Source organism: Genypterus blacodes, unplaced genomic scaffold, assembly GCF_046128005.1.
Source record: "Genypterus blacodes isolate CSIRO-AG114 ecotype Tasmania unplaced genomic scaffold, CSIRO-AGI_Gbla_v1 ptg000037l_1, whole genome shotgun sequence".
NCBI classification, from domain to species: Eukaryota; Metazoa; Chordata; class Actinopteri; order Ophidiiformes; family Ophidiidae; genus Genypterus; species Genypterus blacodes.
Genome location: NW_027466850.1, coordinates 1,959,536 through 1,986,844, shown reverse-complemented (window position 1 = coordinate 1,986,844; position 27,309 = coordinate 1,959,536). Strand labels below are relative to the sequence as shown.

The window sequence follows — 27,309 nt, the reverse complement described above, 5'->3', positions numbered from 1 at the left end:
ACCCCACCGCTGGGCCTGAATGGAATCCTAGCCTTGAGGTTAAAGACATCCGTAGACTTCAAAGAGAGGATTTTGTCAAGTGACAAGTCTGGAGTGAAGGGGTCCTTGAAAATCACGCAGTTTTTCATCATTCTATAATTTCTACATGAAGGATTTTGGAACTTCTTTTTCAAGTTTGCTGTGCAGCCAAAGTTTGTAAGCTTTGTAGTTTTTGTTTTGTACGCCGATCCCAAATTAATTGGTGTTTACCTACAAATGCTCTGTTATGCATCAGTAAATGAGCAAGCAACAGCAAGTTTCATCAGGAGTGAATTGACTTTGAAATACTTTCTAATTTATGGTATTTGGTAACTTTTTTAGTTTTCTTTAGGTATAAATACATCCACAATTTAGACTCATTCTTTGATTACACACATATATATGTTATGTAATATATGATAATATATTGTGCCTTTCATTTTGCCATGAGACATCTCACACCTGACTCTGTGCAGTCCTTATATTCTGCTTGTATTTGAAATTATAACCTGGTTGTGCAACTTTATTGCTCTTTTCTTTCTGGGTCTCGAGGGAACATCTTTATCACATAGAATCCTCACAATGTGGAGAATGCAATGTCAGGTCAATGTGTTGAATCACACAACCACCTACACACAGCATTTCTAAATAGGTGCACGCATGCAGGTACACAGTCTCAGGTAAGCAGTGCTTGATATTGTGAACGGGGGTTGTGACACCTTCCATGATTGGATTTGTAGGTGTGTACCTCTTGTTTTCTTTTCTTGTCCTGTGTTTTTATGTCTCACGGTGTTAGTAGTATCTAAACCCAGTAGATCTGACACGACATCATTTCAACAAAACATTTTCAACAAAATTACAAAATGTGGCAAAAATTGCAATTTTTCTATCAAAGCTATGAGTTGTCGACGCTTAAATGTACTTATGGGACAACTGGGTGATGTTTTCTGATGTTTCTGTTTGACATTATACAGAATGATGCGTCTTGCTGCTGTATTACATCACGTAATGGGGTTGGCAGGGGACACACTGCAGATAACAACCCTTAAAAACTCACTGACAGTATTTGAACGTGGCTGGCATAGAAGTATTTAATCACTCACGTCTCCTGTCACAAGAGATCGGGATCAGTGGAAACAAATACACATAGTAAAAAGTGAAACCTTACAATACAGCTATGCGGACACACATACGGATCTATCTTCATAAAGCAGCGGACACATGTGTATAACAGGCGTGTTTGCTTTGCTCTTTCCCCTGTAGATGTTTTTGCCTGAATATGCTTTCATCTCTTCCCACAGTCTTGCGCATGTGCAGCAGAAGCAGATTATGAAAACGTCACATGGACCCTCACAGAGAGGCTGGCAATGTATATTTTGGGCTTTACTAAAATTGGGTTAACATCAAATACTGATCTCTCCTTTCCTCTCTCACACACACACAGACATGCGACAAGAAAATGCTTATCTATCTCGCCGTAATTGCTTATAGTGACATACAGTAATTGAACCTCTTTGATCTAAATGCCACAATCCATTGCTGTGAGGTAAACAAGACCGTAGCCGACCTCTCAGGCTGTATTATATGTAGATGAGTTTATTTAGTGGCCATTGCCCAGTTTGGGTTTTAAACACAGCTTAACAAAAGCCAAATGCGTGCAACAGGTGACCAATCCATCATCGGTGAATTAACAAGGGAGTGTGGAGCAACTTTTGTCCTCCAGTCAATTGGCAAGGGGGTAATCTGTTGTCCTTTTAATAGATCTGTAATTTCCCTGTGGTTTATTCCAGCAGCTATTTTTTATTAATTATGTTTAAAGTATTTTCATTTGCCCCCTCTGCAATTTAGCTTGTCAGTCGAAATGATTTGCCCTTTTGTTGCTTTATAATTAAAAGTCGGAACACAATGAAGTTCTGTTGACATGAAACACAGGCCTTTGACAAAGACGCAGTCTGTGACATTTTCCAGCCCCGGCAATAAACTATGACTCAGACTCGTCTTCTTTAGAACGATTTCGATCACAGTGTGTCACAAGATGCTCTATTCTTCTTCTTTTTTTTATGTCCTTTTAATTGCTTTTGGATGAACCAGGCTCTCGATAGTTTGAGAGGCAGGGCAGCACAGAAGGAAAGATGGAGGGAGGGAAAGAGATTGCGTGGTTTGTGTGTGAACTGTCAAGGCAGGAGTAATGATAAGGTCAGTGGATTCTACAGGAAAATGTCATCGTGCCCCTTTGGTGTCTCCATACGAGGGACACAGATGACCTATCAGCGCCAACTGCTGGGTTCCAAGCCGGTCGGCAAATAAATATTTCCATCCAGAGCTCTTAGTGGCAGAAGGAGCCCATAAGCCCAGTATTGTAAGTTTTGTTCATAACATCTAGAAGCAACTATTCAGAGCCAAACTTTAACTGTACTTCTTGGTTTTCTGATATTAACTTAGTTTGTACTTTGTTTCGTTTTACTTACTTAATTTTGTTTAGATTGTACACATAATACAAACACATATTACATATTGCAAAGTTGTTATTCTCCCCCTCACACCTTCTTCACACCCGACATGACAAAGGCTTTAACTAGCAACCATGGGGCCCAACAAAGATGTCACATTGGGCTGGAGTGAGAGATTGCTATGAACCTACTCAGATTTCTCCAGCGTCGTTGGCAGAAGCCAATTATTTCTCCTCTGAGTTGGTCGCTTTTCATGTTTCATGTTTGACTTAGACTCTATCATTCAACCATTTTATAATGTGCAATAGGAGAAAAACAAAGGTCTGTGTGTGTGACCCAGGAGCCACGGTAAGTGTAAGAGTGTGTGTGTGTACAGGCCTGGTTATGTATGCTTTTCATGGTGTATCGTGTTTTACAGAAGCTGAGAGAAACGGTGGGCAGTGAGAGACATTTTACCTAACAGTGTGTGTGTGTGTGTGTTTCTGCGTGGGTGTGTGTAACATAGCTTTTTCCCTCTAAGCTGCAACCTACAAGCACATCACAGAATGCTGTCGTGCCTTTATGCAAATATTACAGCGCATATATTACAATGGAACATACACACATATGGAACAGAATGTATTTACATACACAATTTCTAACATAGCTTTAAGAAACCCTTTTTATTTTATGCTATTTAACAAGCGATTACAGTGAAGGCATTGACCTTCTACTTGAAACAAATAATGGATTTAGTTGTGAAAACTCTGGAATGATGCTCCTTTTGTGTTTGTGTCTTGCATCATAGCAGGTTGGCACTAGAAAGAGACAGAAATAGTGAAACAGAAAGAGCGAGCGAGCGAGCCAGAGAGCAGAGTACTGTATTAGTCATACACAGAGAGAAAGGCAGCGGAGTACAGTATAAGGCATGAGAACGGAGGGTAAACGGGGAGGGAGAGAGACAAAAGGGTGTGTAGAGAGATTCAGAAAGGCAGAGTGGGAGTGGGGTCTTGTGGAAAGCCCTGCTATGAAAGATTGATGCGTAGAGGTTGGACTGAGTGGTGCCGCAGGGGAGAGCAGAACAGAGGGGAGAGGAGAGAGAGGCAAGGTGGGCAGTTTCATTAGCAATAACAGCAGTGATTGAGCACTGGATGGATTAGAGAGAGAGAGCGGGAGAGAGAGAGAGAGAGGGCGATATGAGTGGGAAACAAAGTGGGAGAGAGAGTGACGGTATTCAGACAACGAAGAAACGGATTGAGGAAGAGAAGTGAGAAGAAAAGAAAGTGTGAGAGAGCAAGTCTGTGTTATGTTGCTTGTATGGTGTGAGAGTGAGCCTAAGTGTGACTGCACGTTGTCGCGAGCGTGTTGAGACGAGGAACATTGGTGGGGAGGAGAGGGAGGGAGGGTTCGTGAGCGCTTCATCGATTGATTCAGATCCAACAGCCGGTGGTAAAGCTACAAAGTGATGAATGTTCATCAGGCAGCGTGCTGGTTTCCACTCCACATGTTGGACACATTTTCAATTTTTGATTATTCAACATGCATGTACCGGCTGCATAATACATTCAGCTTCATTCACAGTCTTCTTCTTAACCTCCCAGCAAGCTAATCTGCTTAAACTCAGGTCAAAGCTTCATTTTTTTTTAAATTCTAGTCCTGTTGAATTGGACTCGGGTGTTTTTCTCCCCTTGGTCTAATTCGTTTGGGCAGGTTTTAAGACATACAAACGCACACAAACGTACACACACACAAGCAAAAACAACAACATATACAGCATATCATATAAACCTGATCCAAAGTAGTTCTAAACCACCTTAGTGAATCTCAGAGTGGTATTCTGGGTCGCCCCTCATGTATATTCACTATCTTCTCCTCGGCTAATAGTGCAGTGTGTCGTCTGTTTGGCTCACGTCTTCTGCTTCAGCGCCCAGTTCTTTGGGACGGGTTCTCTTGATGGGACATTATACAGATTAAGATAAATCCTTTTCAGTGGAAAATGACTGATTCATGGATTGGAGCATCCCCAGTACATAGATACACACAGAAACGACTTCCTGTTTACTCACTTCAGTCATTTCTGGTATACTTTGGTTTGCTTCCATTCCACCCACAAGCAGCAATGTAATAGAATGTAATGTAATGCTTTGGCAATTCATGGAATATGTGCATGGTTCTGCTGTAAGTATCTTGTCCTGTGGAAGCAAATGATATTACTTCACTAGCACCTGGTTGAGGAGTGTAGCCATCGTTGAATCTAGACTAACAGTTTTCTCTCCTTGTCCTTCTCCACTATCTGCCCACTCCCTCTCTCAGGGTCTCCCGCGCTGCAGCAGTCCTGCTCACTGACCCCTGTTTCCAGCTCCACTCCATCCAGCACCTATTAGGCGAGGGAGGCGAACCCTCCTCCGGCTTGTCAGCAGTTGTGACCTCCACTGTACGTCCGGTAGTCGGGCCCTTAGGACCTGTTGTGGCCCCCACCATCTCCTCAGCTACCGGCGCCGTGGGACCTGCGGACCGCAAACACTTCTCTCTGCAATCCTGTAAGTAGACAAAACGGTGGATGTGCGTGACAAGACAACACTTATTCATTCATCCATTCATCAACTGCATGCATGAATGTTGTGTTGGGTTCAAACTGTATGTTGAAGATGAAGGACTATGAGTGTACCTGAAATGTTTTTATCAATCATCTGTGTCTTTTTATTGATTGTCCTGATGTTTGAATCATTCCTTTAATTGTTAATCAAACAGTGGAGTAATTGAAGTGAGGCTGTTAGAGCAGTGTGAGTACCTGTCTTTCTAAAAGCCCATTCAGCAGCAATTTGTCCATCTCCTGCAGCATCAATCAGAGCTTTGTTTCCTGATTGGCCTGCGTTGAGCCTTACAGGAGCCCGCTTCCCCAAAGCCTCCTCCCACCGTCTCTTCCGTACTGTCCTCCCCCCCGCCGCATCGCCTAATCGCTCGGCCCAGCTGCGCCCTAGGAGCTCGATTGCCTTTTAACACACAATTCCATCTGCAGCTGGCAGTCCAGTCCAGTAACCCTGAAAATAATATGCAGTATACACCTCTTCTGGATGTGGCTGCCTGCTGTGCTGCCTGCCTTCTTCCATAACGTGTTTGTGTTTCATTACCTTTGTTATTACTGACAAAAAAATGCCAAACGGTCAAAACACCCCACATCCGCATAGAAAATGTTCTGTTCCAAATAGTGTAGGTGGGACCACATGATGTTCTCACAATGTGTTGTTGGAAATCACTTCTAAAGATTCAGTTTAATCAATAATAAGATGTTTTGATGTTTTTTAATCACGCAAAAAAGTATTGTTGTTGTCCCCCCCACCCACTCATTCATGCACGCACACACACACAGGTGAGAGACACAGAGATTGAGTAGTTTCAGAGACAGTTTGCGGCCGTGTGAGACGGAGATCCATGAATAGAGCCGGAACAGGACAGGCTGTGTGTGAGAGGCGCAGAGTGGCAGACGAAGGAGACGAAGGAGACTTAATACAGAGACAGGCAGTGAGACTGAGGGAGCCATACATCCACCAAGCATGATATTATGCACAAATATGCAAACGTACAGTACATGAGAGGGAAACTGTCAGCTTGATCCTTTGCTGTCTTCAGTCAGGCACTCTGATCTGATTGAACTTTATCAGGAAGTGTCAATCTTGCTTTGTCATTATTGATTATTCAAAAATGTATATGATTTAGTAGAGATTTGTCAGGTAAGACAAGAGCACTGTGATATGATCAGGGAGTGTGTGCAGCGTGTGTAAAGTTCATTTGTTCCTAGTTTCTATGAGACTGTGTGTGTCAGCTGTAGCTTTGGTGTCCAGAAAAGGCGAGATGGCCCGGAGTTGATCGGTCACCACAGGGGATGGCCTGGTCACTGTGGCATCCATCCTTGGTTGCCATGGGAACGCAAGCCGTTTCCATGGCCACCTTTCAGATGATCATCTGGAGGATTTGCGATGTCCGCCTTTGTGTTTCTGTGTCTGTTGTGCTCCCTCAGTGTGATTAGTTGTTATAAGTCTTAGCTGTAGTTTCGTCTCTTCTCTACCATGAGGCGGTGACGTTATGTGCCTGTATCATAACGGAAACAAATACACAAGTGAATTCATGAATCAGCAAAAATTCAGTTGGTTGATCTCTGAATTTAACAGAAATGGGACACACATCTTACAAATGCGACTCATCAAATTCAGTTCATCTGTCAGGTGGAGCCTTATTCAGCATGTGACTGTGTGGAGAGAAAGTGACCCTAATGACATCAGAGGGGTTCCTCAACCAACTCTGGAGCTGTGTGAGTGCGTCGGCAGCGGTCTGTTTGTGCTGCTGCGTGTTAACACCCTCTCGGTTAATGTGTTGGGTTCCTGCCAGTGACTGATGTTCGGCCTTTTATGTGATTAAGACGAGACTCGCGTTCGGATGCATGATATTGTTACCATTATGTACTCAGAGCAGGAGAAGCCCAGATATAATATTTCCTCTCGCTCTCTCACTCCCCCTCTCGCTCTCGCTGAAGATTGGAAAATCAGAGAGGGAGATAGAAATGCATACAGATACAGATACTTGTCTGTCTTTCTCTCGTTCCCCTGGTTTAATCTATGCCGAGGTCTCGCCCCCACTTCTGCAGCTGATACCTCTAAATCCCTTTTGAATAATAGGTGTTGCTCTTTAGGGGTCACATTATTCCTCTGTGTTTCTTTCGGTGCACTTCTGGGCTTTTTGGCTGCCGTGTGTGTTTTCTCCTTGTTTTTTTTTGGATATATTTAAGGTTTTGGTCCTGTATGTACGAGGGAGGAAAAGGCCAAAGTACTCTTGCCGTATGTCTATGTTAGCGCCGTCTCTTCTCTTCTCTTCCGTGATTATTTTGTCTCCTACAGTATTTTGGAACATGTTTTGGTAAACAGAACTTGAATTATCCTTCTTTACCAGAGGGAGCCCGCTGTTGGTTTGCGTCTGTGTGTTTGGTATTAACTCACTTCAGATTGGGCTGTGCTGTATTATGCATGAGAGTCTGAGGTAGATGTGGCAGCAGGGTTTTTGCAGATGCTCAGGAGAAAACGTGTAAAAGAACAAAGAATGAGCTTTTATGCCCACGCACAAGCTTCCTCTCACTCCGTCTGTCTGCTTGACCTCCAGCATATTCATGGGGTTCATCTACCTGAGTAAAATGTAGAATCAGGGAAAACTGGAATGCATTATTAGCAGCATACCAGTTTGTGTGTCAGCGTTGGTCAGGGCTGAGTGGAGCTGTATTGTCAGTTTCCCTCCAGTGCTGCTGTCCTTTCACAGAGGAAAACAGGATTTGTTTACTTAGATGAGCTTCATTATTATCAGATGGCAGAGCGTCTACATTGATCACATTCCAACTCATGTTTAAGTCTACTAAGTCTCTTAATTTAAAAAGGAATTTAATCAATCCTCACTAATAAGCCCTGAAATGTGACTGCACTTTCTAATTAATATTCATATTTGTCACAATACTAAGCTCTTTCTTAGCATACACACAAAATATTATTTATCATAATTTAGTTTTGCAGAACAACAAATAAAGACAGAACCACCTGGAGAAAGAATCAATGCACAAAATCAAAAAAAAACAGCGATCAGATTGACTGAGGGAGCAGTGTGAGTGGGCGTTAGTGATAATGAATGGATGTCGGTAGCGTGGGAAAACAAATGACCTTTATGCCAAACCAACGCACACATCAGTTCCACACATGTACGTCCACGCAGAGAAAGTGGTGTCCTTTGTGTGAGGCAGGTCAGCTGCAGTAAGGTGTGTGTGTGTGTGTCTTTGTGTCTGTGTGTCTGTGTGTGTGTGTGTGTGTTTGTGTATCACTATGGAGAATATGTAGAGGTGAGGATAAAAAATAAGAAAAAGTGTCATGATACTTAACTTTGTTTCCAAACAGAATCAAAGTCATTGCAGAGCTGAGCTGTCGTGATGACACACGTCTGTTTTACACCGAGAAAATATCCGTAGAATCGAGCCATTTGATCCACAAAGGTGAAACAATGACTACCAACTCCTGATATAGTCCCTCTGCGTGTCCTGTTATGGACGTGTACACTCATCTAAGATGTGTACTAGCAGGTGCTTTATGTAAGCTGTAGTGTAACACCACACCCCCACATACTGACCCACATAAAGAACGGGCAATAAAGGAACCAATCATAAAAGAGACACACACACAGCTTTTATGACCCCGAAGCGTACAGCAGGAGTCACAAACACACCTACACAAAATTCACACACCCAAGCTTGTAAATTAAAGTCCCAGGAAACGGAGCCTGCTCTGAGAAGAAGACACAGTTATGGGGATCTGGGGTCGTCAAGGAGTTTGTTCCAACTGAGATGAAAAATCCTGGAAAAGTAATTTAAACATGTTGTCCAGGCTTGGAAATGTGTTGAAAATGGAGAAGTATTCCAAAAGTTTAGGATAAGAAATATTTAATTGTGTATACTTAGCTTTAACCCAATGAAGGGAAAACAATGAAGATATTATTATTAATTCGCTCTTGTATCATCTTAGCCAGTGATGTTGTCTACCTTCTCTCTTCTCACTTATTCACTGATTGCTCCCTGGCAGCAATAAAACCCAGTAATTGTTGTAATTACTGGCAAATGTCATTTTAATAATGCCTGGTTCTGCTGAAAAACGTTGTTTATGGCTAACCAAAGTTAAAGACACATGATTTGTTGGATGTATGAGCTGCACTAAACATTTAACAAGTCTACTTATTACACAAAGAAAAATTATGAAGGAGAAGCATGGAAAAGTTTTGGATTTCCATTGGGAAATAAGTGTACAAACCCTGGCAAGAACCATACACAGTAAATAGATTCTATCCTTCATATATTAAGGAGAGCTGCGCCAAAAATCAGGAGAAATAACACAGAAGATGATCACATTACAGGATATATAAGCTGTCTGCTCTGAGTCCTGCTCGCCTGGCAGGAGAATGGATCAGTCATGCAGTGTGTATAAGTTGGTACATACAGTCCAAATTATATTAGTACATTTGAGCTGAACTTTCTAAAACAAATTCATGTAGTATACAGTGATGTGTTAAAAATACTGGAACATTAGCAGAGAGCTTTAAATGTCCCACTACTCTTCGTCTTCATGTGCTGTAAATATCACTACATAACACAACGGTTTGGGTCCCGGTTTAGAAATGACTGATGCTTTCAGATAGAGATGGTATTTAGTGCTGACTTGTGGTTGAGATTGATTAAAAAGTGGAGATTTTCAAGATATTTGCGATAAATATAATTGGGGCGTATTGATGGTTACAAATCACTGACTGGGACGTCTAATTTAACCTCACCCGTATTCATCTATTTGGCATCTCTCTTTAAGTTTGAATCTGTAATGGCAAAATATGGGTGGATGGAGTGCAACACTACTTTGCATTAAATTCATCTTTTGGAAATGCACGACTGTCCTGTTTGATCAACTCTACTCACGTACACACTTATATGTGCGTACATCTGCTTCCTGGGTTCAGCCAGTGTGCTAGTCTGCAAGTTTCTCTTGCAAAGCTTTTTCTAGTTGTTTATCATACACTGGTAGCTTAAAATAGTTTCTTCTAGATCTTCTGCCAGATCTGTTGGTTCACATACTTAATTACTGTACCAATATCTTTTTAGAGCTATAACTCTTACTCAAAGAAATGCATTACTGCAGTGTACAGTGACACTATACTTATTTAACAGGCTTAGTCTGAGGAGCTGTAGTAAAGATGTAGCCATTGGTCAGATCCTGAATCATCCTGCAGTCAATCTGTGTTATTTTGTTTCTCACATTTTCTTCTGAAGGACCACATGGTGCTCTGTAATTCTAAAAACAAACCTTTTGTTTTTCTTTGTGGGTTTTGAAAAGTTGGATCCAAATTAGCATAAAGCAAACCAGCCGAAACCCTGACAACCCCCAAACACATTAACCCTTGACCTTTCCAAAAGGACGTACTGTATCTTTGGGACCCATCAGAAGTGCTGCATGAAATTGCAGCCATCCATCATAATTCTACTTTAGATTGTACAGAAGCTGCATTTATACCTATTGGACAGCTGGACCTTTATTTTAAATAGCATTTCTTTTCAGATTCACATACTGTTATTACTCTGTAATCAGTAAAGGTAGACAGACTTGTCCATAATTGACACATACAGTTTTTAACAACGTTCAGCTTTGTGCTAGGAGCTGGTAAAATGCCAAATACAGAGCAGAACAAGCATCTGTTCAATTTCAGGAGGCTTTTCTTGAAAGCCCCAGTCGTCTTGTCTCATTATTTTTATATCTCCTTAATCAATCCTGCATATGTTTGGGTTTACAGTTGTGTTTTCATGTCTGTCTGCTTGTTCCCTTCTCCTTTTTTATTCTTTCCCAAATGCATCCAGATATAATGTGCAACAGCAGTAGCCTCTCCTTTCAGATCAAAATGGCAGCCATCCAAAAAGCCAATATCACAGCCCAGACTGGGGCTCCACCACTCCCACGCTGAAAGAGGATCAGTCCGATTTGGGGGTGGGAGGGTGGATAGAGGGAGAAAATGGAAAAAGACAAAGTGAAGGCCATCAAATGAGTTGGTGAATTATGAGAGAGAGAGAGAGAGGAGGAAATGGTATGGAGGGAGGGAGGGAGCCAGTTGGCAGAAAGATTCTAAAGGGGCGAGATCTTGACTTTATCAGTTGTTGGCAACAGCCTATGTGACAGAAGTTGATATTTTCAGCACTGAATGAGCAAGCAATTTAGAATTGATTTGTTGTGTAGATATGGAATAAAAGCAAATAAAATTGTACTTAATGCCCACGTCCCATGTGCTGTAAATTGCAGTGTCAGAAAATGTCACAACAGCGAAGGAGAGATGTCAACAATGACAACAGTTTTTTCAAAGTTTGAAGAGATGGAAAAGTAAGCATTTGTAAATAAGTGGGTGGAGGAAAGTATGGGGAGATACATTTAGGGTATTAGCAGCAAAGTGAAGAGCACAGATGAGAGAGTGAAATGAAGGGGAAGAAAGTGGCCCTGGATGAGTGTGGAGTGTGGACCTCCTTTCTTTGGGCCCCTTTCAGAGATGGCAAGTTAAGTGCTAAAGTGGGACTATATAAGTCAAATGATTTGTGAAAATTGTGTGTATTTAGTGAAGTCCTTTCACATTTTGGTAACGTTTTGAGGCAGGAAATTGTCCGTGTTATGTCCATACCTAAGAAGCTGCCGGCATCCTCTTTGACCTTCCTTCTCAAATAGGCCGCTGCCTTTAATCTTCCAACAAGGCCACCGTGTTTTTATCTCGGTCTGTCTCTGCATTTCTCTCTGTGTGTCTCTGAATGTGTGTGAATTTGCATTCAGTCACACCAGTCACACATTTGCATATGAAACACCCTAATTGGGCGGCTCTTGCCTCACAGTCTGGGTCGTAGGTTCGATTCCCAGCCAGGTCCTTTCTGTGCGGAGTTTGCATGTTATCCCTGTGTTTGCGTAGGTTGCCTCCGGGTGACGGCTTGGATTGACTCCAGCCCCCCTTTGACCCTGAGAGGATAAGTGGCTATGGAGAATGATTGAACGTCCTAATTACCTCCACCAAGGTTGTGGAGGAACATAAGAGTTAGATTCTATTTTTTTTTCAGTTATACATTTTATATAAGCAACCTTTTCAACAGTTTTCGGGAGGTTAACCAGAAAAAACATCATCCCTCATGAATATGTATTACTCTCATCTGATGGAACTCCAAGCTGGGTTCTAGTTTCTATCACTGAGCAACCTAAGATGGACTGTCACAGGGGCCTAAAGCTGTTCAAAGGCAGAAGTAAACTTTAAATTGCAGAACTTTGCCAACAATTCCTTCTGTCCAAATACAGAAACTCCTCATAAAAGGACCAAAACCTTTTCATTGTTAGAGTGGAAAATCCCTACTGTCAGCTAATGGTCAAAACATTTCACCTCTGCTCTGCTTCACTGAAAGAAGAGATCCAACCACTTAATGCTGCCTCTGTTTCCTGCTTGATATTTTTGGTTTATCTGATTTTTACTCACATTTAACACTAAGATAACTGCCAACTTAGATAAATGCAAAATGTTTACCCATTACTGATCCACCACCACCACCATTCCTGCTCTAGTTGAGTGGTTCATAATAATATCTTGCCCAGAAGAACAAGACACATGAAATAAATATTGTCAATTAGATTATCCTTTTCTGAATTCTGCCTGAGAAAAAGAAACTGGATAGCAGTGACATACTTTTGTTTCACCTTTGCCTTTGTGTTTTATTTTTAGAGCTTGAGTTTGTAATAAGATCGCTAAATGTGAGCGCAGTGTTTCCCTGATGTCATTTGTAAGCACTCTGTCATGTCAGCTGTAGTTTCATTTTACATAGCAATGATTACAGATACGAACAGACTGGGTCAGTTTTCCAGATATGGATCTTGGCATATTCATATTTTGTTCATTCATTCATTTATGAATTTGTTTTTATGGACGGTTTCCCTTGAAAACAAGATTTAGGTTCCAATCGAAGAACCTCATAATAACATGTGTGCTCTTGTGTGTCCCTGTATTCTGCGCCAACAGACACCGACTATATCAGCGACGAGGAAAAACAGAAGGTGGAGCGAATGTTGTCATTCCTAACAGAAGAATCCAAACAGGCGGCTGCCAGCACAGCTGTAAGTACAAGTTGCAGGTCTACAGAAACAAAGACACATGTTCATGCTGCTCATCTTGTTCCTGACTGTCTTTTGACCTGAAACATGTGAGCAGAAAGGATGTCAGGATGGTGGATAAATATAGAAGAGTTTGTCTGAGTGAGATTTGATTTGTAGGTACTAACGTCAACAACAGCATTACATAGAACAGTGCACATAGCTGCTTGGTTATGAGTACGAAAGAGTCTTAAAGAATCTGATTTACGGAAAACTTTACTCGACACTTTGGACAACAACACATTTCACACAGAGTGATGTTGTTGCCCTTGAGAGTGAACCTGCAGAGTGTGATGATCTGGAGAAAGCCATTTCCTCTGCGGGCTGTCCTGCTCTCCCTCTCCACTGTGGGAACCTGATCCTCTGCTCTCAACTTTAGACTACACCGCAGAACGAAACCAGCCAGAGAAATTATGTATTATTGATGGGGATGGAGGAAGCAAGGGGAGGGATGGAAGAGAAAAGAACCAAACTTGAATAAATCACTTGGGGTATTTTCTGCTACATCATCCTCAAAGAACCAGTATGTAAATAGTGTACAGTGGTGACTTTAGTGTGAGAATACCAGAGTGGAGCGGACTATGCAGGGTTCGGCATTGACGGACACTAGATGTGGAGGAGGGATGATGCTGCTACTATTATTGCGAGGCCAAACAGAGTTTAAGTGCAGTGAGTCAGAAGGTGAGGGGACTGCTTCCACGAAACCCACCAATGGCTCTCTGACAGAGCGTTTCCTCTCTCCTCGTCCTTGGTTTGAGGTGGGGAAGTGCAGGCACTCTAATGTCCGGTGAATGTCCTCCATGAGGTTTTGCTGCATGACTGGAAAATATACCCCTGCCCAGTGACTGTGGAATTGCTTGGTGTTGTCTTTTTGCTTCAAGGCCGTAGTGCTTGAATTTAAATTTTATATGATTGTTTCTGGTAATTGTCCTTCCTGCTTAGTATATGGTTCAATCCAAGTTCAAAATATGTATATGTACACTGCAGCTGCTACCCTAACCCAAGTGTATATCATCAAGCCAACCATCACTATCCAATGATCAAACACATCAATAGGGTTTTGGAACCTGACAAGTGTAGATATGAGGGGCACAGAAGATTCACAGCTGGTCTTTTCTTGAGTGAAAGATAACTCCTAATCAGATTTCACGATCTGTAGCAGCAGTTATTAAAGGATTAGATTGAGCTTTGTAAAAGATCCATCAGTGACGCCACAGAGGCTCCTCTTCTTTTATGACAGTCCAGCAACCTTTCATTATAGAGTGAAAGATGTTCAAATGATCCATTTTTGGGGAGGGGAGGAGAGCTGCACTGCTGTGTATATGGTGTGTATTACCTGTATGTGTTTAGTTTTGCACTCCGAAACACACATCATTTGTTATTCAGACATCATTAATGGAGTCGGGGGAAGGATGAGCAGTAAGGTCGACTTTCTGCGTGTTCAGCAGGACTCGCAGACAGATTCTCTCTCCCCAGTCTTTTTTTCTTCATTATTCACAGTCAGCGCACACCTTGGGCACATTTCCTAAGCCTTTTCCTTACTCAGGTCTCATAGAAGAGAAGCAAAGGGCATGAACATACAGACAAAAGAGAGGCAGCAGAGAGGGCCCAAAAGAAGGATGAGCAAAAGATGGACGTGCAGAGGGAAGAAGTGAGAGGGAGGAAGTGTCCCTGGTGCCTGTCTCTCCAACAAGGCACTAATTCCTGTGACAGTGCCGTGGATGGCACCTTCAGCTGCCAGCGTGTTATTAAATCATTAGCCTGTTTGAAAACCTGTCAGCTTGGTTAGGTGCTGCTGTCTAATTGCTCTTTTGTGCAAACGTTTCCATAGACAGTAAGACTGTGTGCACAGTCACACACATATTCATCAACATTTTGCACTCTTATTGCCCACATTACACAGACACACACACACACACACAGTCCTTCACTTTGTTTGCTTATGCTTGCCAAGACAACAGCTTGGGATGTCTAGGCAACCACATCCACAGTGCCAGGCTTTAAGCTCCAATGATTTCCTTCTAAATAGAGAGGAGGCTGATGGTTGGGATAGATAGATGGGAGGAGGAAGAGGAGCAGATAAAGAGTAGAGGAGAGAAGACCAGCAGAGTGTGTGTGTGTGTGTGTGTGTGTGTGTGTGTGTGTGTGTGTGTGTGTGTGTGTGTGTGTGTGTGTGTGTGTGTGTGTGTGTGTGTGTGTGTGTGTGTGTGTGTGTGTGTGTGTGTGTGTAAAAAAACAAACAAAGCAAAGTCAGGGTGTGTATGCATTTGTTAAACAGGAAGAAGCAGCACACTGGTGTCTGATGACTAACAATGCTTTGACCTTTCTGTTGAATCTGCTAAAGCGTCGCAGACCAAAACAGGTTGTGCGCCGCATGTTCAACCTCATTGGTTTATTTCACTAGTTATTTCAGAATTTGGACAGGATTGTTATATCCGAATACAACTTCATATATTTTCTTAATGAGTTGATGACGATTTTACTGTTGCGCATCGACACAAATGTGAAGCTGATCAGTAGGAGGCACACAAGCTCATGCCTGTGTGTGTTGATGGGTAGTAGGAGGCTCTCGGTGGAGCACCGGCTCTTGTTTTGGCTTCAGGGTGGTGCAGTGTGCAGGTCCCATCACCTCCCAATCAAAACCTGATGCTTAGAAACTGGCTTTGAACCCACTGCTGGGCACAAGAACACCCCCTGATAGTAAATCTGTTAACAAACTGCACTCACTTTTGTTTGACTCGCTCCCTACTTTTTTATTAATTCTTTGAAAGAGAGTTTCACCAGGAGAAGTTTTGCCGAAGGCAGAAAAGCAATTACTCTCCTCAGACACAATCTGTATCCAGCTGGTTTTCTTTATGACCATGGCCCAGAGAAAGCCGCTGTTAGCTTTCAAACTACAGGTGACCTTTCATAATTGCATTGTTATATCAGTACTGTTTGTGTGTGTGTGTGTGTCTGTGTGTGTCTCAATCTACAAATGAAGATGGTCGGTTAAGATAGTCGACCATCTTCATTAGAATTCATCTTTTATATAAGATGTACTGTAAATGTCTGTCAAAATCAGTGAAGCAATACACTGAGCCTCTTGTAAGTGTCCCTGTATTCTTTAGTGTCAGTGTAGAAACTGGGCCCGGGTGAGATCGGGGGAGGAAGAGGCGAGACAAAGTGTCCCAGTGCTTTTCCCATCAAAGGGCTTTCATTTAATTGGATCTGTGTCAAATCTAAAGCAGCTCAAAGGTAGAGATGACAGCAGCGCCATGTCGGAAAGAGATGCTGCTGATAATCACACACTAATTGCTCCGAGTCTCCCACCTTGTTGTTTATCTCTGACGAGGCGCTGCCAGGGTGGTTGATCTGTATAGATGTAGAAACAGAGAGGGAAATGTGACAACTTTTTAAAAACGATTTCATCGCCGCAACTTCGTCTACTCGGTCCTCGTTCTCGTTCTTTGGAGAGTTCACTTTCTTTTTTCCGTGCGCTGAATCTGAGCAATCCTGTCATCCCATCTTGTTTTCTGCCATCCAGATACAGAACCATTTAGTCACGTGACAAGATGGCCTATTTTTAACAAGCACCCAGCACATACACTCTATGGCCACCAGTGGGGAGGTTAACATGCAGATGGGAGGTGTGATGCTTAACTAACACTCCACCATCTGCTCCATGGTCTCTTCACCTCTTGGTGCAGTAGCAGCTGTCCGGTTTTGCATGGACAGCACGGTCACCCCACACTGCCATAAAACCAGATTTTTGGCTCAGTCATGGTGCCCAGTGGGTTTGTTAGAGAACAGAGACCATTGTGCTGATGTTTCTACGTATTCACAAAGCCAAACACACTGTGGGACAGATGTACTAAGCCTCTTGCGTTGGCCTGGAGCACATGAGTGTTATGTCTCCAACAGGTGCAGGGGCCCGGATGTACAGTTTGCATGACCATGAGTCATCCCAAGGGTTGCTTCTCTCCTTTATGTATTTAAGGGATATAAATGTACCTAATTATGTATTCTGTTGAATGTCACGCAATTAGCGGTGGTCAGTTCTTCATGAAATTTCCGAAAAGCTGGCGCAAATGAGCAAAGGTGTATTAAAGCTGCTGGTATTTTGTTACACACTCGCTCTGGTGTTGAATCCCTCTCTCTGGCCATGTGTGTGTTAATACCTGGCTGATATAACTAAATGACCTCACAGTTCCTAAAACCGACCCAATCTGATCTGATGCATTCACTGTGCCAGTAAGTTGTAAACTCAAATGGCAAATACAGCAATTTTTAGAGGTTTCCCTTTTTCACGGTCAGTCCATTTCATCCAAAGGATTGTTTTCCCTTTTTAATAATCTTTATTTATGAATCCAACCTCCTCTCTGCCCTTTTAGTTCATCCAGACTGACATCCACAGCTGGACGGGGCAGACTGAGCTCAGGGGAATCTCTATGTAATCACTACATGATTTGCAGTGATGCAGACTTATTTTCCAGTGCAGAACCTCCCTGACTCATATCTGCCTCCACAGTGCAGAGCCTCAAACACACACACACACACACACACACACACACATGCGTGCGCACACAATTCACAACACTTCCACACACCCACACTCATACTCAAGTCCCCTACTGAACATGCACCTGCTCCAAATTCACACAATGTGAAATGCAAGCTTAAGAACTTTAATTTTTTTTATTATTTGTTTATGTTTTATTGAAGCTTGTCTTAATCAATAGAGTACAAAAGGGGGAAAAAAGGAAATTAGAGAAAACATTTTTATTAAAGACTTATTTTTTATTTTATTATTATTGTTTTTTTAAAGCTGAACAAGTAGCCATACAAACTTATCAAAACATTTTCCTTAGTCTGCGTTATCTTTATAAATTAGAGCACAAAATCACATTATGAGCTTTGGCTGTGGATCCTTTCAGGTTTGGTAGAGTTCAGCCTCAGAGGATCATCTTGGCCCTTTCTTTTGACCCGACTAAAAAAACTGGAGTCAATGTCTGTATATTAAATTATGTGCACTTTGCCACATGAAATTTTAAACTTCATTTTCTATCATCAGTTGGCCTGACCTGTCTGACCCAGATGTCACACTGCTCTCCATTTCAGAGACAGAGTTTGACCGTTAATGTATTTTGCAGTTAACTTTTCTTTCTTTTCAATACTTTTACAACTTTTGATTCTTTACCTGTTGCATCTGTCACAAGTCCCCTCCTTCTCTTTTTACCCCGATCATCTGTTTCCTGTGTTTACTCCTCTTGTGCTCTTTATATTTTCCCCCGTCCTTCAGCAGAAATTGCACACCTTTATTTTTGGCAACACCCAGCTCACTCCAGACGGAGCACCTTTCCCTCATCAACCCACAGTTTCAGCATTCCGATGATTTTGTGGCTCCACGGAGACCAAGACTAATCACACAACCCCTGTCCTGATTGAGTCCCCCTACTCTCTCTAAGCCATTAGGAGCCACGGCCCCACAGATGCTTCAACACTGACACAACCTGACACAAGCTTCCTTGTGAATTTCTCCCTCAGTATTTCTTCTCTGCTTGTAACAGATTGTGTTGTGATGTTTAGTTTATCCCTGCACTTGACAGCCTCTCTGAACTCTGCTTTAGTCATCTCTCTATGTGTATATTCCTCTGCTGAGAACATTGCCACTGATGCAAAGTGCTACACAATCTCCCTCCCTTATGAAACTCCATTTATTTTGCCACCAGACGTATAAAGTCAAGGCTTGTTTCTGAATAAGAGTCTGGATGCGAAGTGAATGTGCAGCCTCGGCCGGTCAGGTGTCACTGCTTTAGTGGGTCTATCAGTTTGTCCCAGATGGATGACACTAATGTCTGTCATTTGTCTGTGACTCAGCACTGATCACTGCCACAGGAGATCCACAGGTCTCTGTAGTGAGCAAACACATCTGGAAATTAGAAGATTTCCCACAGGCTCCAAGACTTAAAGGTCACTTATCAATACCTGACAAGACTGCCTAGAGCCAGATACTGCATCAAGCACAGTAACACACACACACAAACACACAGCTGCATAAACGCTCCAGGTTTTCATGTTCACAAGTTCCTCAACCTTCCACAAGCCTCAGACTTCAGTTTAATTATGTGTGATAGAGGACGTTCGTACACAATGGACACATGGACAAAAACAACTTTTAAACACGAGGAGGGAGAGAGAAAACAAAAGTAAAGTAAGGTAGTTTCCACCTCCTTGTTTGGAACCCACACACAAGAGGCAAGGTCATGAAAGTGAAGGAAGGAGAAAGTTGTATTGCTTATCTTGGTAAATGTTGACACAATAATGTTCGCATTTGGACATTTTGGTAACTACTGGATTGTATTGGTAGGTTCTAACACAGCAATATATATGAGATTATTATCGCTTTTAATGCAGCACAACTTTGATCTGTTTACCGAGTGCAAATTTATGGTGTTTGTTTTGTAATCAGTTTAATTTTCTCCCGGCTTAATGAAGAGATCATTAACAATCTTCAGTGTGAATGTTCCAGACTTGAAATGACAAATTACTAATGAAATGACAGGCAGAATGAGCTCAGAGGGTCAGAAAATATACAGGATGGGGTTCACAAAGGAGACAAGGAGGAAAATGTCACGGACAAAGGGGAGGAATTAGCACTAATGTTTGAGTTAAAGATAGATTTAAAAGGGGATTTAAAGGAAATAAAGAGGAGAAGTGAAGAAACGATTGGAGCCAGAGGGTTTCTACAAAGGGCTGCTCAGAGCTCAGGCGGACAATGATTCAAGCAAAGACGTGGAGAATTGCTATCGGCTTGAACTAGCTGCACTTGCGTCGGTGTCAGCACATCTCGTTTACAAGATTTCCAAAGAGTCATGCAGGAAATGAAAACTATAGTAAATACAAATAGAGCTTTGATCAGGAAGATGAGAACAAGGAGCACCCGGCCAGAGCTGCAGATCGGCAATGGTGTGGAAAAACTGACCGTAAGGAAAAAAAATGGATTAAATCCTGCCTTTTTATTTGAACGTGTCAAAAAGTAAAGCCGTAATCATCGAGGCTGTTTGGCAAAACCATCACATCTCTGCCAGTCCGCCAGTGTATTCTGAGATTGAGATTTGGATGATTAATTTCTCCAGGCAAAGCAGATTCAGAGTGGCAAGGATGGGACTTGGTTGCAGATTGTTCTGAATTTGACATAAAGCTTACGAAGCAGTACTGCACTTCAAGTCACTGTGTTCAGTTCAGGGCTTCTCTGGTTAGCTGCCTTGACATGAAGGGAGCTACCCAGTATCTGATCTCTGAATAGCCCTGAAATTCCCCTGTAATATTTAGCCAAATCTCCATGTATGCATGTTTTGGACTCATACTGGTCTAAGTATAGCAACGTGTGGCGTCTGTGGGAGGTGGGCAGGGATCAGACGGGAGCAAAATGACAGCTTCACACTGAGATCTCAGAAGGAGACGAGAAGGAGCAGAAAGCACTCGACGGGAAGAGGTGGGAAGGCGTCAGTTAGCTGAGGCAGAAGGGGAGCAGCATGGAGAAGGTTCAGGTGGAAGTAAGTGAGTCTGAAGGGGAAAAGGAGCAGCAGTCGGGCAGGAGCAGGTGGGAGAGAGGAAGTCACACACACTGAGCTCTCTGGAGAACCAACAGACTGACAAGGGGACACAGATGAGAGGTGGCAGGGTGGAGTGTGTGTGCTAAGAGGAGTGCTGCTCTCAGGGAAAAGCAAGCCGATGGTGGAAACGGAAAAAAGAATTTGTGAGAAAAGTGTCAAAACTATGGAACAGACCACAGCCTTGGTCAAAATTGGTCAATGGATCTGTGAAGAACCAAAGCATGCCTTTCTATTGAAGTGGTGAGGTTGTACCGCATACAAGCTTTCAACCATACATTGTTTAAAATTCATCCGCAGTTGTTGCAGCTTGTGCTTTTATAGTGTAGGAGACAGGAAGAGGAACAAGAGCAAATTGCCTTTTAGATTGGAGGTTAATTCAGGAGAACAAGTCCGATATTGACTCATTCTCCTCCTCCTCGTCCATCAACATTCTCCAAACCATTACCTTCTTATACATTGTACGTTTTCCTGGCTAAAATGTCAATGCAAATTGAGAAAGGGTGAACGAAGAGAACGGAGTCATTGACTGTGAGACTGTGGTGAAAAAGTGCAGCTATCGAGCACCTAAGAGACCAAATCACTAGTCAAGACAGAGATGAAGGAGTTGAAAATGGGGATTGAACTCAGACCAAAGGAAAACTGAAGGCAGAATCGGTAAAAGAACCGAACATTGATTTTTGTTGAGAGCAGGGGATTAGGAGGAGGTGGAGGGAGAGAAGAAAAGAGAACTGATAGAGAAACTGGAGTGAGGAAGGTCGAACGCGGATGTGTCAAGGGTACTGCTAATGACATGTCACCAAGACAATGAAAGACAGTCGGGGGACAAGGCTGGAGGAGAGAGAAAAAGAGGTGTCAAGACAACATAGGAGGTAAACCAGAGGAGAAGACAGCTTGGGAAAGTGGGAGAAGTGTGCAGACAGCGTGAGAGTTTAGAAGGTTGAAGGGGCGAAGCTCATTTTACAGAGACATTTTGAGTATTTTTAATCAACTTGCATTATTTATTTCCTCCTTGAAAGCATGCAGACCTGTTTCAAGGTCTCTTTGTCCGTCAGTAAATCATTAAGCAAGTAGTGAAGGTAAAAACACAGCAATATATTTACATTCTGCTGCATTTTGACAGCTACCTATATGTTTGTGTAAGAGGAGAGGTGGTGTGGAGGAGGACGGCAGGGGGGGATTGAAGGAGAGAAGAAGAGGAGAGAAGAGGAAGATTCAGGTGTTGATTGGGCGGTGACAACATGCTGTGTGATTACAGCAAATGAAAAAGAAGGGATAGATGTGAGAAATTATGATCTATTGAGGAAAGATACGTGAACTTGAGCGTGAAGTCAAACATGAATTTTAGAGCCGACCGTCAGACGGAGACGTGGATGAGTGGAGATGTGGGAAGACCAGAGGAAAGCAAAAGTGAGGAGAGATCACAGAGTTTAACATGTATGCAGGAAAAAGGGAGCGAGTGTGAAGTGGGGGTGTGATGGCGGCGCTCCACCCTCAGGCTATTCTGCTTCCCTGGAGACTTGTGTGAGCTCAGAATCCCATAATGCACTGAGGCGTTGTGACACAAACAGAGGTGACCCCAACAGCAAAGTCAGGAAAGACACATTTACATTAACTGATGGATTAACAAAGTATCTGGTAATTATTCATGCTGATGCCGTCAATGTGAACAAATTTGTGTCTTTAATTTTGGAGTATATCATCAAAATTGGAGAAACAATGGCCGGAATGTGAAGTTATCAACCAGCAAAAGTAATATTCTGTTTCTTTACCTTACTATGAGGTAAAGTGGTGTAAAAAGTACAGCTGCCACTGAAATGTAGAAGCACAAAAGCAAACAGAGGCACAGATGGAAATCCTGCACTTCAGTTCATCATTTGAATAAATGTCCTTAGTTAGTCTGAAGTCAAACTTAATTGTTTTTTATTTTTTTTTCCAGCCAACCAGTGAGGAAGACCTCTGCCCCATCTGCTACGCTCACTCCATCTCTGCCGTCTTCAAGCCCTGCTCACACAAGTCCTGCAAGTGAGTCTACACACACACACACACACACACACACACACACACACAACCCTCTCAATGATGCTGCGCAAACAGCCTACTGAATTTGACCTCCATCACCTCACTCTTAATTATTAATTAATTAATTAATTCCATGCAGTCCCGTCTATCAATACTTCTCCTTTTACCGCAGACGTAGCTTGAGCTTGAACAAGGTCTTATGCTGGTGGGGGATTCTGTGTCTTGCTCAAGGACACCCCAGCAAGGCAGATGATCCCTGTCATGGGAGTTTAAAGAGAGTTTCAGTGTTGAAGGACAACCTAAAGCCCTGGAGGGTTTGATTCCATAGGCTGTGATTGTGTTTGATAACTGTAGTGTTTGACTTGGTAAATGGGCGATGATTTATGCAGAGGAAAGCGACTCTTCCTCATCTCTGTTTACATGCGGCTGAAAAACCTCAAAAGTAAACACAGCAATGTAGACGACACAGTGTGTTCCCTCTTCAGGTCTGTTATTCTCTCCAGCACGAGCACAGATGTGCTGTGGGTAGATTAGAGCGGAGTGCAGCCCTCCACACTTTGCCATTTGTTATAGATTATTAAATAAATGATTCATGTTCACTGATGGAAATGCATAGAATCACAACAAAGAAGCTGATTTATTCCATCAAGGTTTTCCTCACACACACGCACACACACACCGATCACCGCAGTAGAGTTTTCATGATGACTCTCTACTCTGATGGCCATCACTCACTCCCTGGGTGCTGCCCCCTGGAGTCTCTGTGCTGACTGGACTCTTTCTTCGATCCAAACAGACTGACACAGTGGGGAGAAGGGGGCGGAGCAAAGATGGATGTAGGCATCCTGAAGTTCTTTCCTTTTTTTCACAGCAGTCCTTGAATCGCTGCCACACACAGACACACTCACACACACACACACGTGTTTAGATACAGTACGCGTGCCTTAGGTGTGTGTGTGTGTGTGTGTTATGGTGCGAGTCAGCTGTTTGATTCCTGCTGATCGTGGCCAAACCTCTCCTTAGCTCTGGACAGGTCTCTCACACGCCTCGGACCAACTCATATTTCAATGCATATTTCATGTTATACTGAAGGGGCTCCTGATTTAGCTTAGTTAAGTTGCCGGCTCAGCGGTTGTATGGATTATTCCGCTCCTGATTGAAGGAGCTGTCACGCAGCGGGAGTAAAGCATTCCTGACGTGAGCCGATCGTAATCTGCTTCCCCTCTCCCCTCCGCCCAGACATCCTGTCTTACTCCTGGTCCTGTTTACTACATGTCCCCCATCAGTCATCTCTCTGCTGTGCCCTTTAGTCTCTGTCTCCACCTCAGGTCTTACTTTAATCTACTGGCCCACCTGTCTTACATCAACAGGCACCAAGTTGGCCAACACTGAAACTATATTGATATTTGCCATCCGTTTGGCAAATATCATCCGGTCAATTAGGTTTTGTTAAATCAATCAGGATCGATCAAATCTGGAGGCACCAGTGATCTATTATTCTACCTCCTCAAACAGCATCTACTCACTATAGGAAATGCATGAAACAGTGTGTGTCATCATCAAATACTATCGAGTGACAGATAATATATCTCAAATATCGTCGATTTGTTGTTTCGGCAGCTTTGTCTGACGTCCAGAAAGCATTTTGGAAACATTGACATCTTGCTTTAGAAAACACAAAGATGAGTTCTTACTCACACGTGGCAGAACTGAGAGATGTTCTGTTTGCTCAGCACGAAGAACATCATTTGCTCAGTCAATCAAGTAATTTGACTCTAGCGTAACCGACGTGGAATATTTAGCAATGTGAGTAAAGAATCATTATAATTCTGACGTGTGTGTCCTCTCTGCACAGAGCCTGCATCAACCAGCATCTGATGAACAACAAGGACTGTTTCTTCTGCAAGGCCACCATCACCGGAGTGGAGGACTACAGCAAGCCTGCCAGCTCCTAACACACAACCAGGGGACTACCACACACATACACACACACACACACACAAACACACACACACACACACACACACACACACACACACACACACACACACACACACACACACACACATCCCAACTCTTATCAACGCGTCATGCACACCGAACATCAGACCACATATCAGTCGACCCAAAGACGAGGGTGAGGTGAGCGTGACTGTGTTCATCTTTGGAAATGTACAGATTGAACAACACACTGTAATCCACAGGACTTCCTCTTTTATCTCTGCCTCTAACCAAAGAAAACCAATAAATTGAATCTGCGTTAAGACTCACACATGGATTATCACGGATCATTATGGAATTCAAAAACTAGTGAACATGGATTTTAACTGATAAACGGCTATAATGGAGAGCGGCCGCCGTTCATATTTTGATGCCAAGTCCCAAATTCAACACAAAGAGGAACGTCACAAAAAACCTGAGGTATGTGGCACAGATGCAGAGGTGGAAGGAAGTAATGTAAGGAAACAATGGGAGAAATGTAAGAACACATCTGCATGAGAGTGTATGTGACTATAACCGTGTGCAGTATATGGATATTCACTGAGATGTTTAAGACTAAAAGCCCGGGGACAGATTTTACAAATGGAGCAAAACAGGAATGATCAGGCGTCACTTCCTGCTGGCTGTGACTGAAACCTTCATCAGATCCATGTGACTGAATGATCCACAGGTCCAACACCATGTTAACATCATGTATCTGACCTGAGCACATACTTAGGTATATCAATAACCAGCCTAATCATTAACTCCTTTCATTAATAAGAGTTTGATCTTCATCTGTATACAGCCAGCGATCACTTTATTAGATACGCCTGTACGCTCGTGTCACACAGGTGTCAATCTAACACGGACAGATGGAACTCTGGGAAATGTTGGTGGTGGCGGCGGCACTCAAGAGTCAAGAAATATTTATATTAATGGTTTTGGTTTTATTCTCACTGTAATGTAAAGATAACGCCTTTGTTAATATGTATGCTTATTTCTTATCTTCTTACTGCTATCATCTCTAACTTGTACAGGTGTATCTAATGAACTGGCTGCTGCATGTATATATACAGTATATATATATATATGTATTAATATCTTTGGGTCATTTCTTTACACAGATTTTTTCTCTTCAGGCAATGTGCAGTTTGTTTTATAGTTTCAGCGTCGGGGTGTCTTGAGTTTGCAGTGACTTTGAGCTCCCGTGTTTATAAATCAACATGTGAAGAGTTATGTTATCGTCTGAGGTGGGACAAACTTTGTGATTGGCCGATCTGGGTGATAGGAGAACAGCAACCAAGCAAGAAAGGGCGCAGTGTGGGTGCAAAAGCTCATGACGGAGACAAATTACAGGAGAACAGAGACTCGGTACAACACACACACACACTCATACACACCACATACACAACAAGATGGTCCCATAACTCCTCAATAGAAAATAGAATTGTTTATGAGAGGACAGTGGTGTCCTTGGGTCTGATAGGTAGCTGTCATATTAGCACAGCACTTCACCTCTACATGTCACAACACACACACACACACACACACACACACAGTCTTGCATGAGCATGATGGCAAGCATGTCCACACACACACACACACACACACACACACACACACACACATACACATACACACATCACCTTTTCCTCTAACACAAACACAAACACACAGGCAGGGAACAACAACCCCATACCTCACCCTACTTATGCACACTCACTCTGTTTTTTCACAGCTCTTGCACACACACAAACACTCACTCACACACACACACACACACACACACACCCAATGTACTGTATACATGAAACACACTGTGTAATAACACATTTCTACCAGGGAGAAGGTCTACAGCCATTAGAACTGCAACTATAAAACAGAACTTTCACTCTTCTAAATACTTGGTTTGGCGCTTTTCCGTATATGCACATATTGTATACAGTCACATTCACACACACACACAAATACATAAATATTGTACAGTCACCCAACCCTCCACTTTCATAATCTGCTGAATGGAAACCTGTGAAACCAATATGATTCAAGTGTTGCACGTTTCTCTCCTCGTACATGAAGCCTGAACTCAAGACGTTCAATCAAAATGGATAGAAAGGGCATTTCTCCTTTAACCTCAATGTAACTTATGGTGCTGGAGTTTGTTGTAATAAAATGTGTCATATAATCATGGGCGAAACTTGTTATTCAACCTGAAAGTGGCCGGCTAATTGAACGAGCATGTGTAAGAGAATGTGCTGCTGCAAGTGTTTCCTCTGCATCTTCACATCTTGTTTAACTTCACTGTCTTTTCTTGCTTTTATGTTTTGTGACGGCAGTTTAATAGGGAACATTTTATCCCTACATGCATATATATTGGTGAGGAAATGACTTAGAAACCCTGTCACTGTGCACTTGATGTCTTTTGGAGATACAGTACCTGCTCCAGGCTACATCCACAGACTCACAGCAGCAGCAGCAAGAGGACACACACACACAGTTTTGTTCTAAAGGGCAAAGTGAATCTGAAACATTTTGGTG

The 27,309-nt window shown here is 42.7% G+C and overlaps 1 protein-coding gene across 1 annotated transcript in view; it reads left to right on the top strand.

Moving 5' to 3' along the window:
• The window catches only part of rnf123 (ring finger protein 123), an 86,579-nt gene extending 59,716 nt beyond the window's left edge, over positions 1-26,863 (top strand). Inside the window, exons 37-40 of the mRNA XM_076147279.1 lie at positions 4,761-4,987; positions 13,041-13,135; positions 22,706-22,791; positions 24,644-26,863. Of these exons, the coding sequence (XP_076003394.1) occupies positions 4,761-4,987; positions 13,041-13,135; positions 22,706-22,791; positions 24,644-24,743 (508 nt within the window). The 3' untranslated portion in view covers positions 24,744-26,863. The remainder of the gene's footprint in view (positions 1-4,760; positions 4,988-13,040; positions 13,136-22,705; positions 22,792-24,643) is intronic.
• The last annotated feature ends 446 nt before the right edge of the window (positions 26,864-27,309 follow it).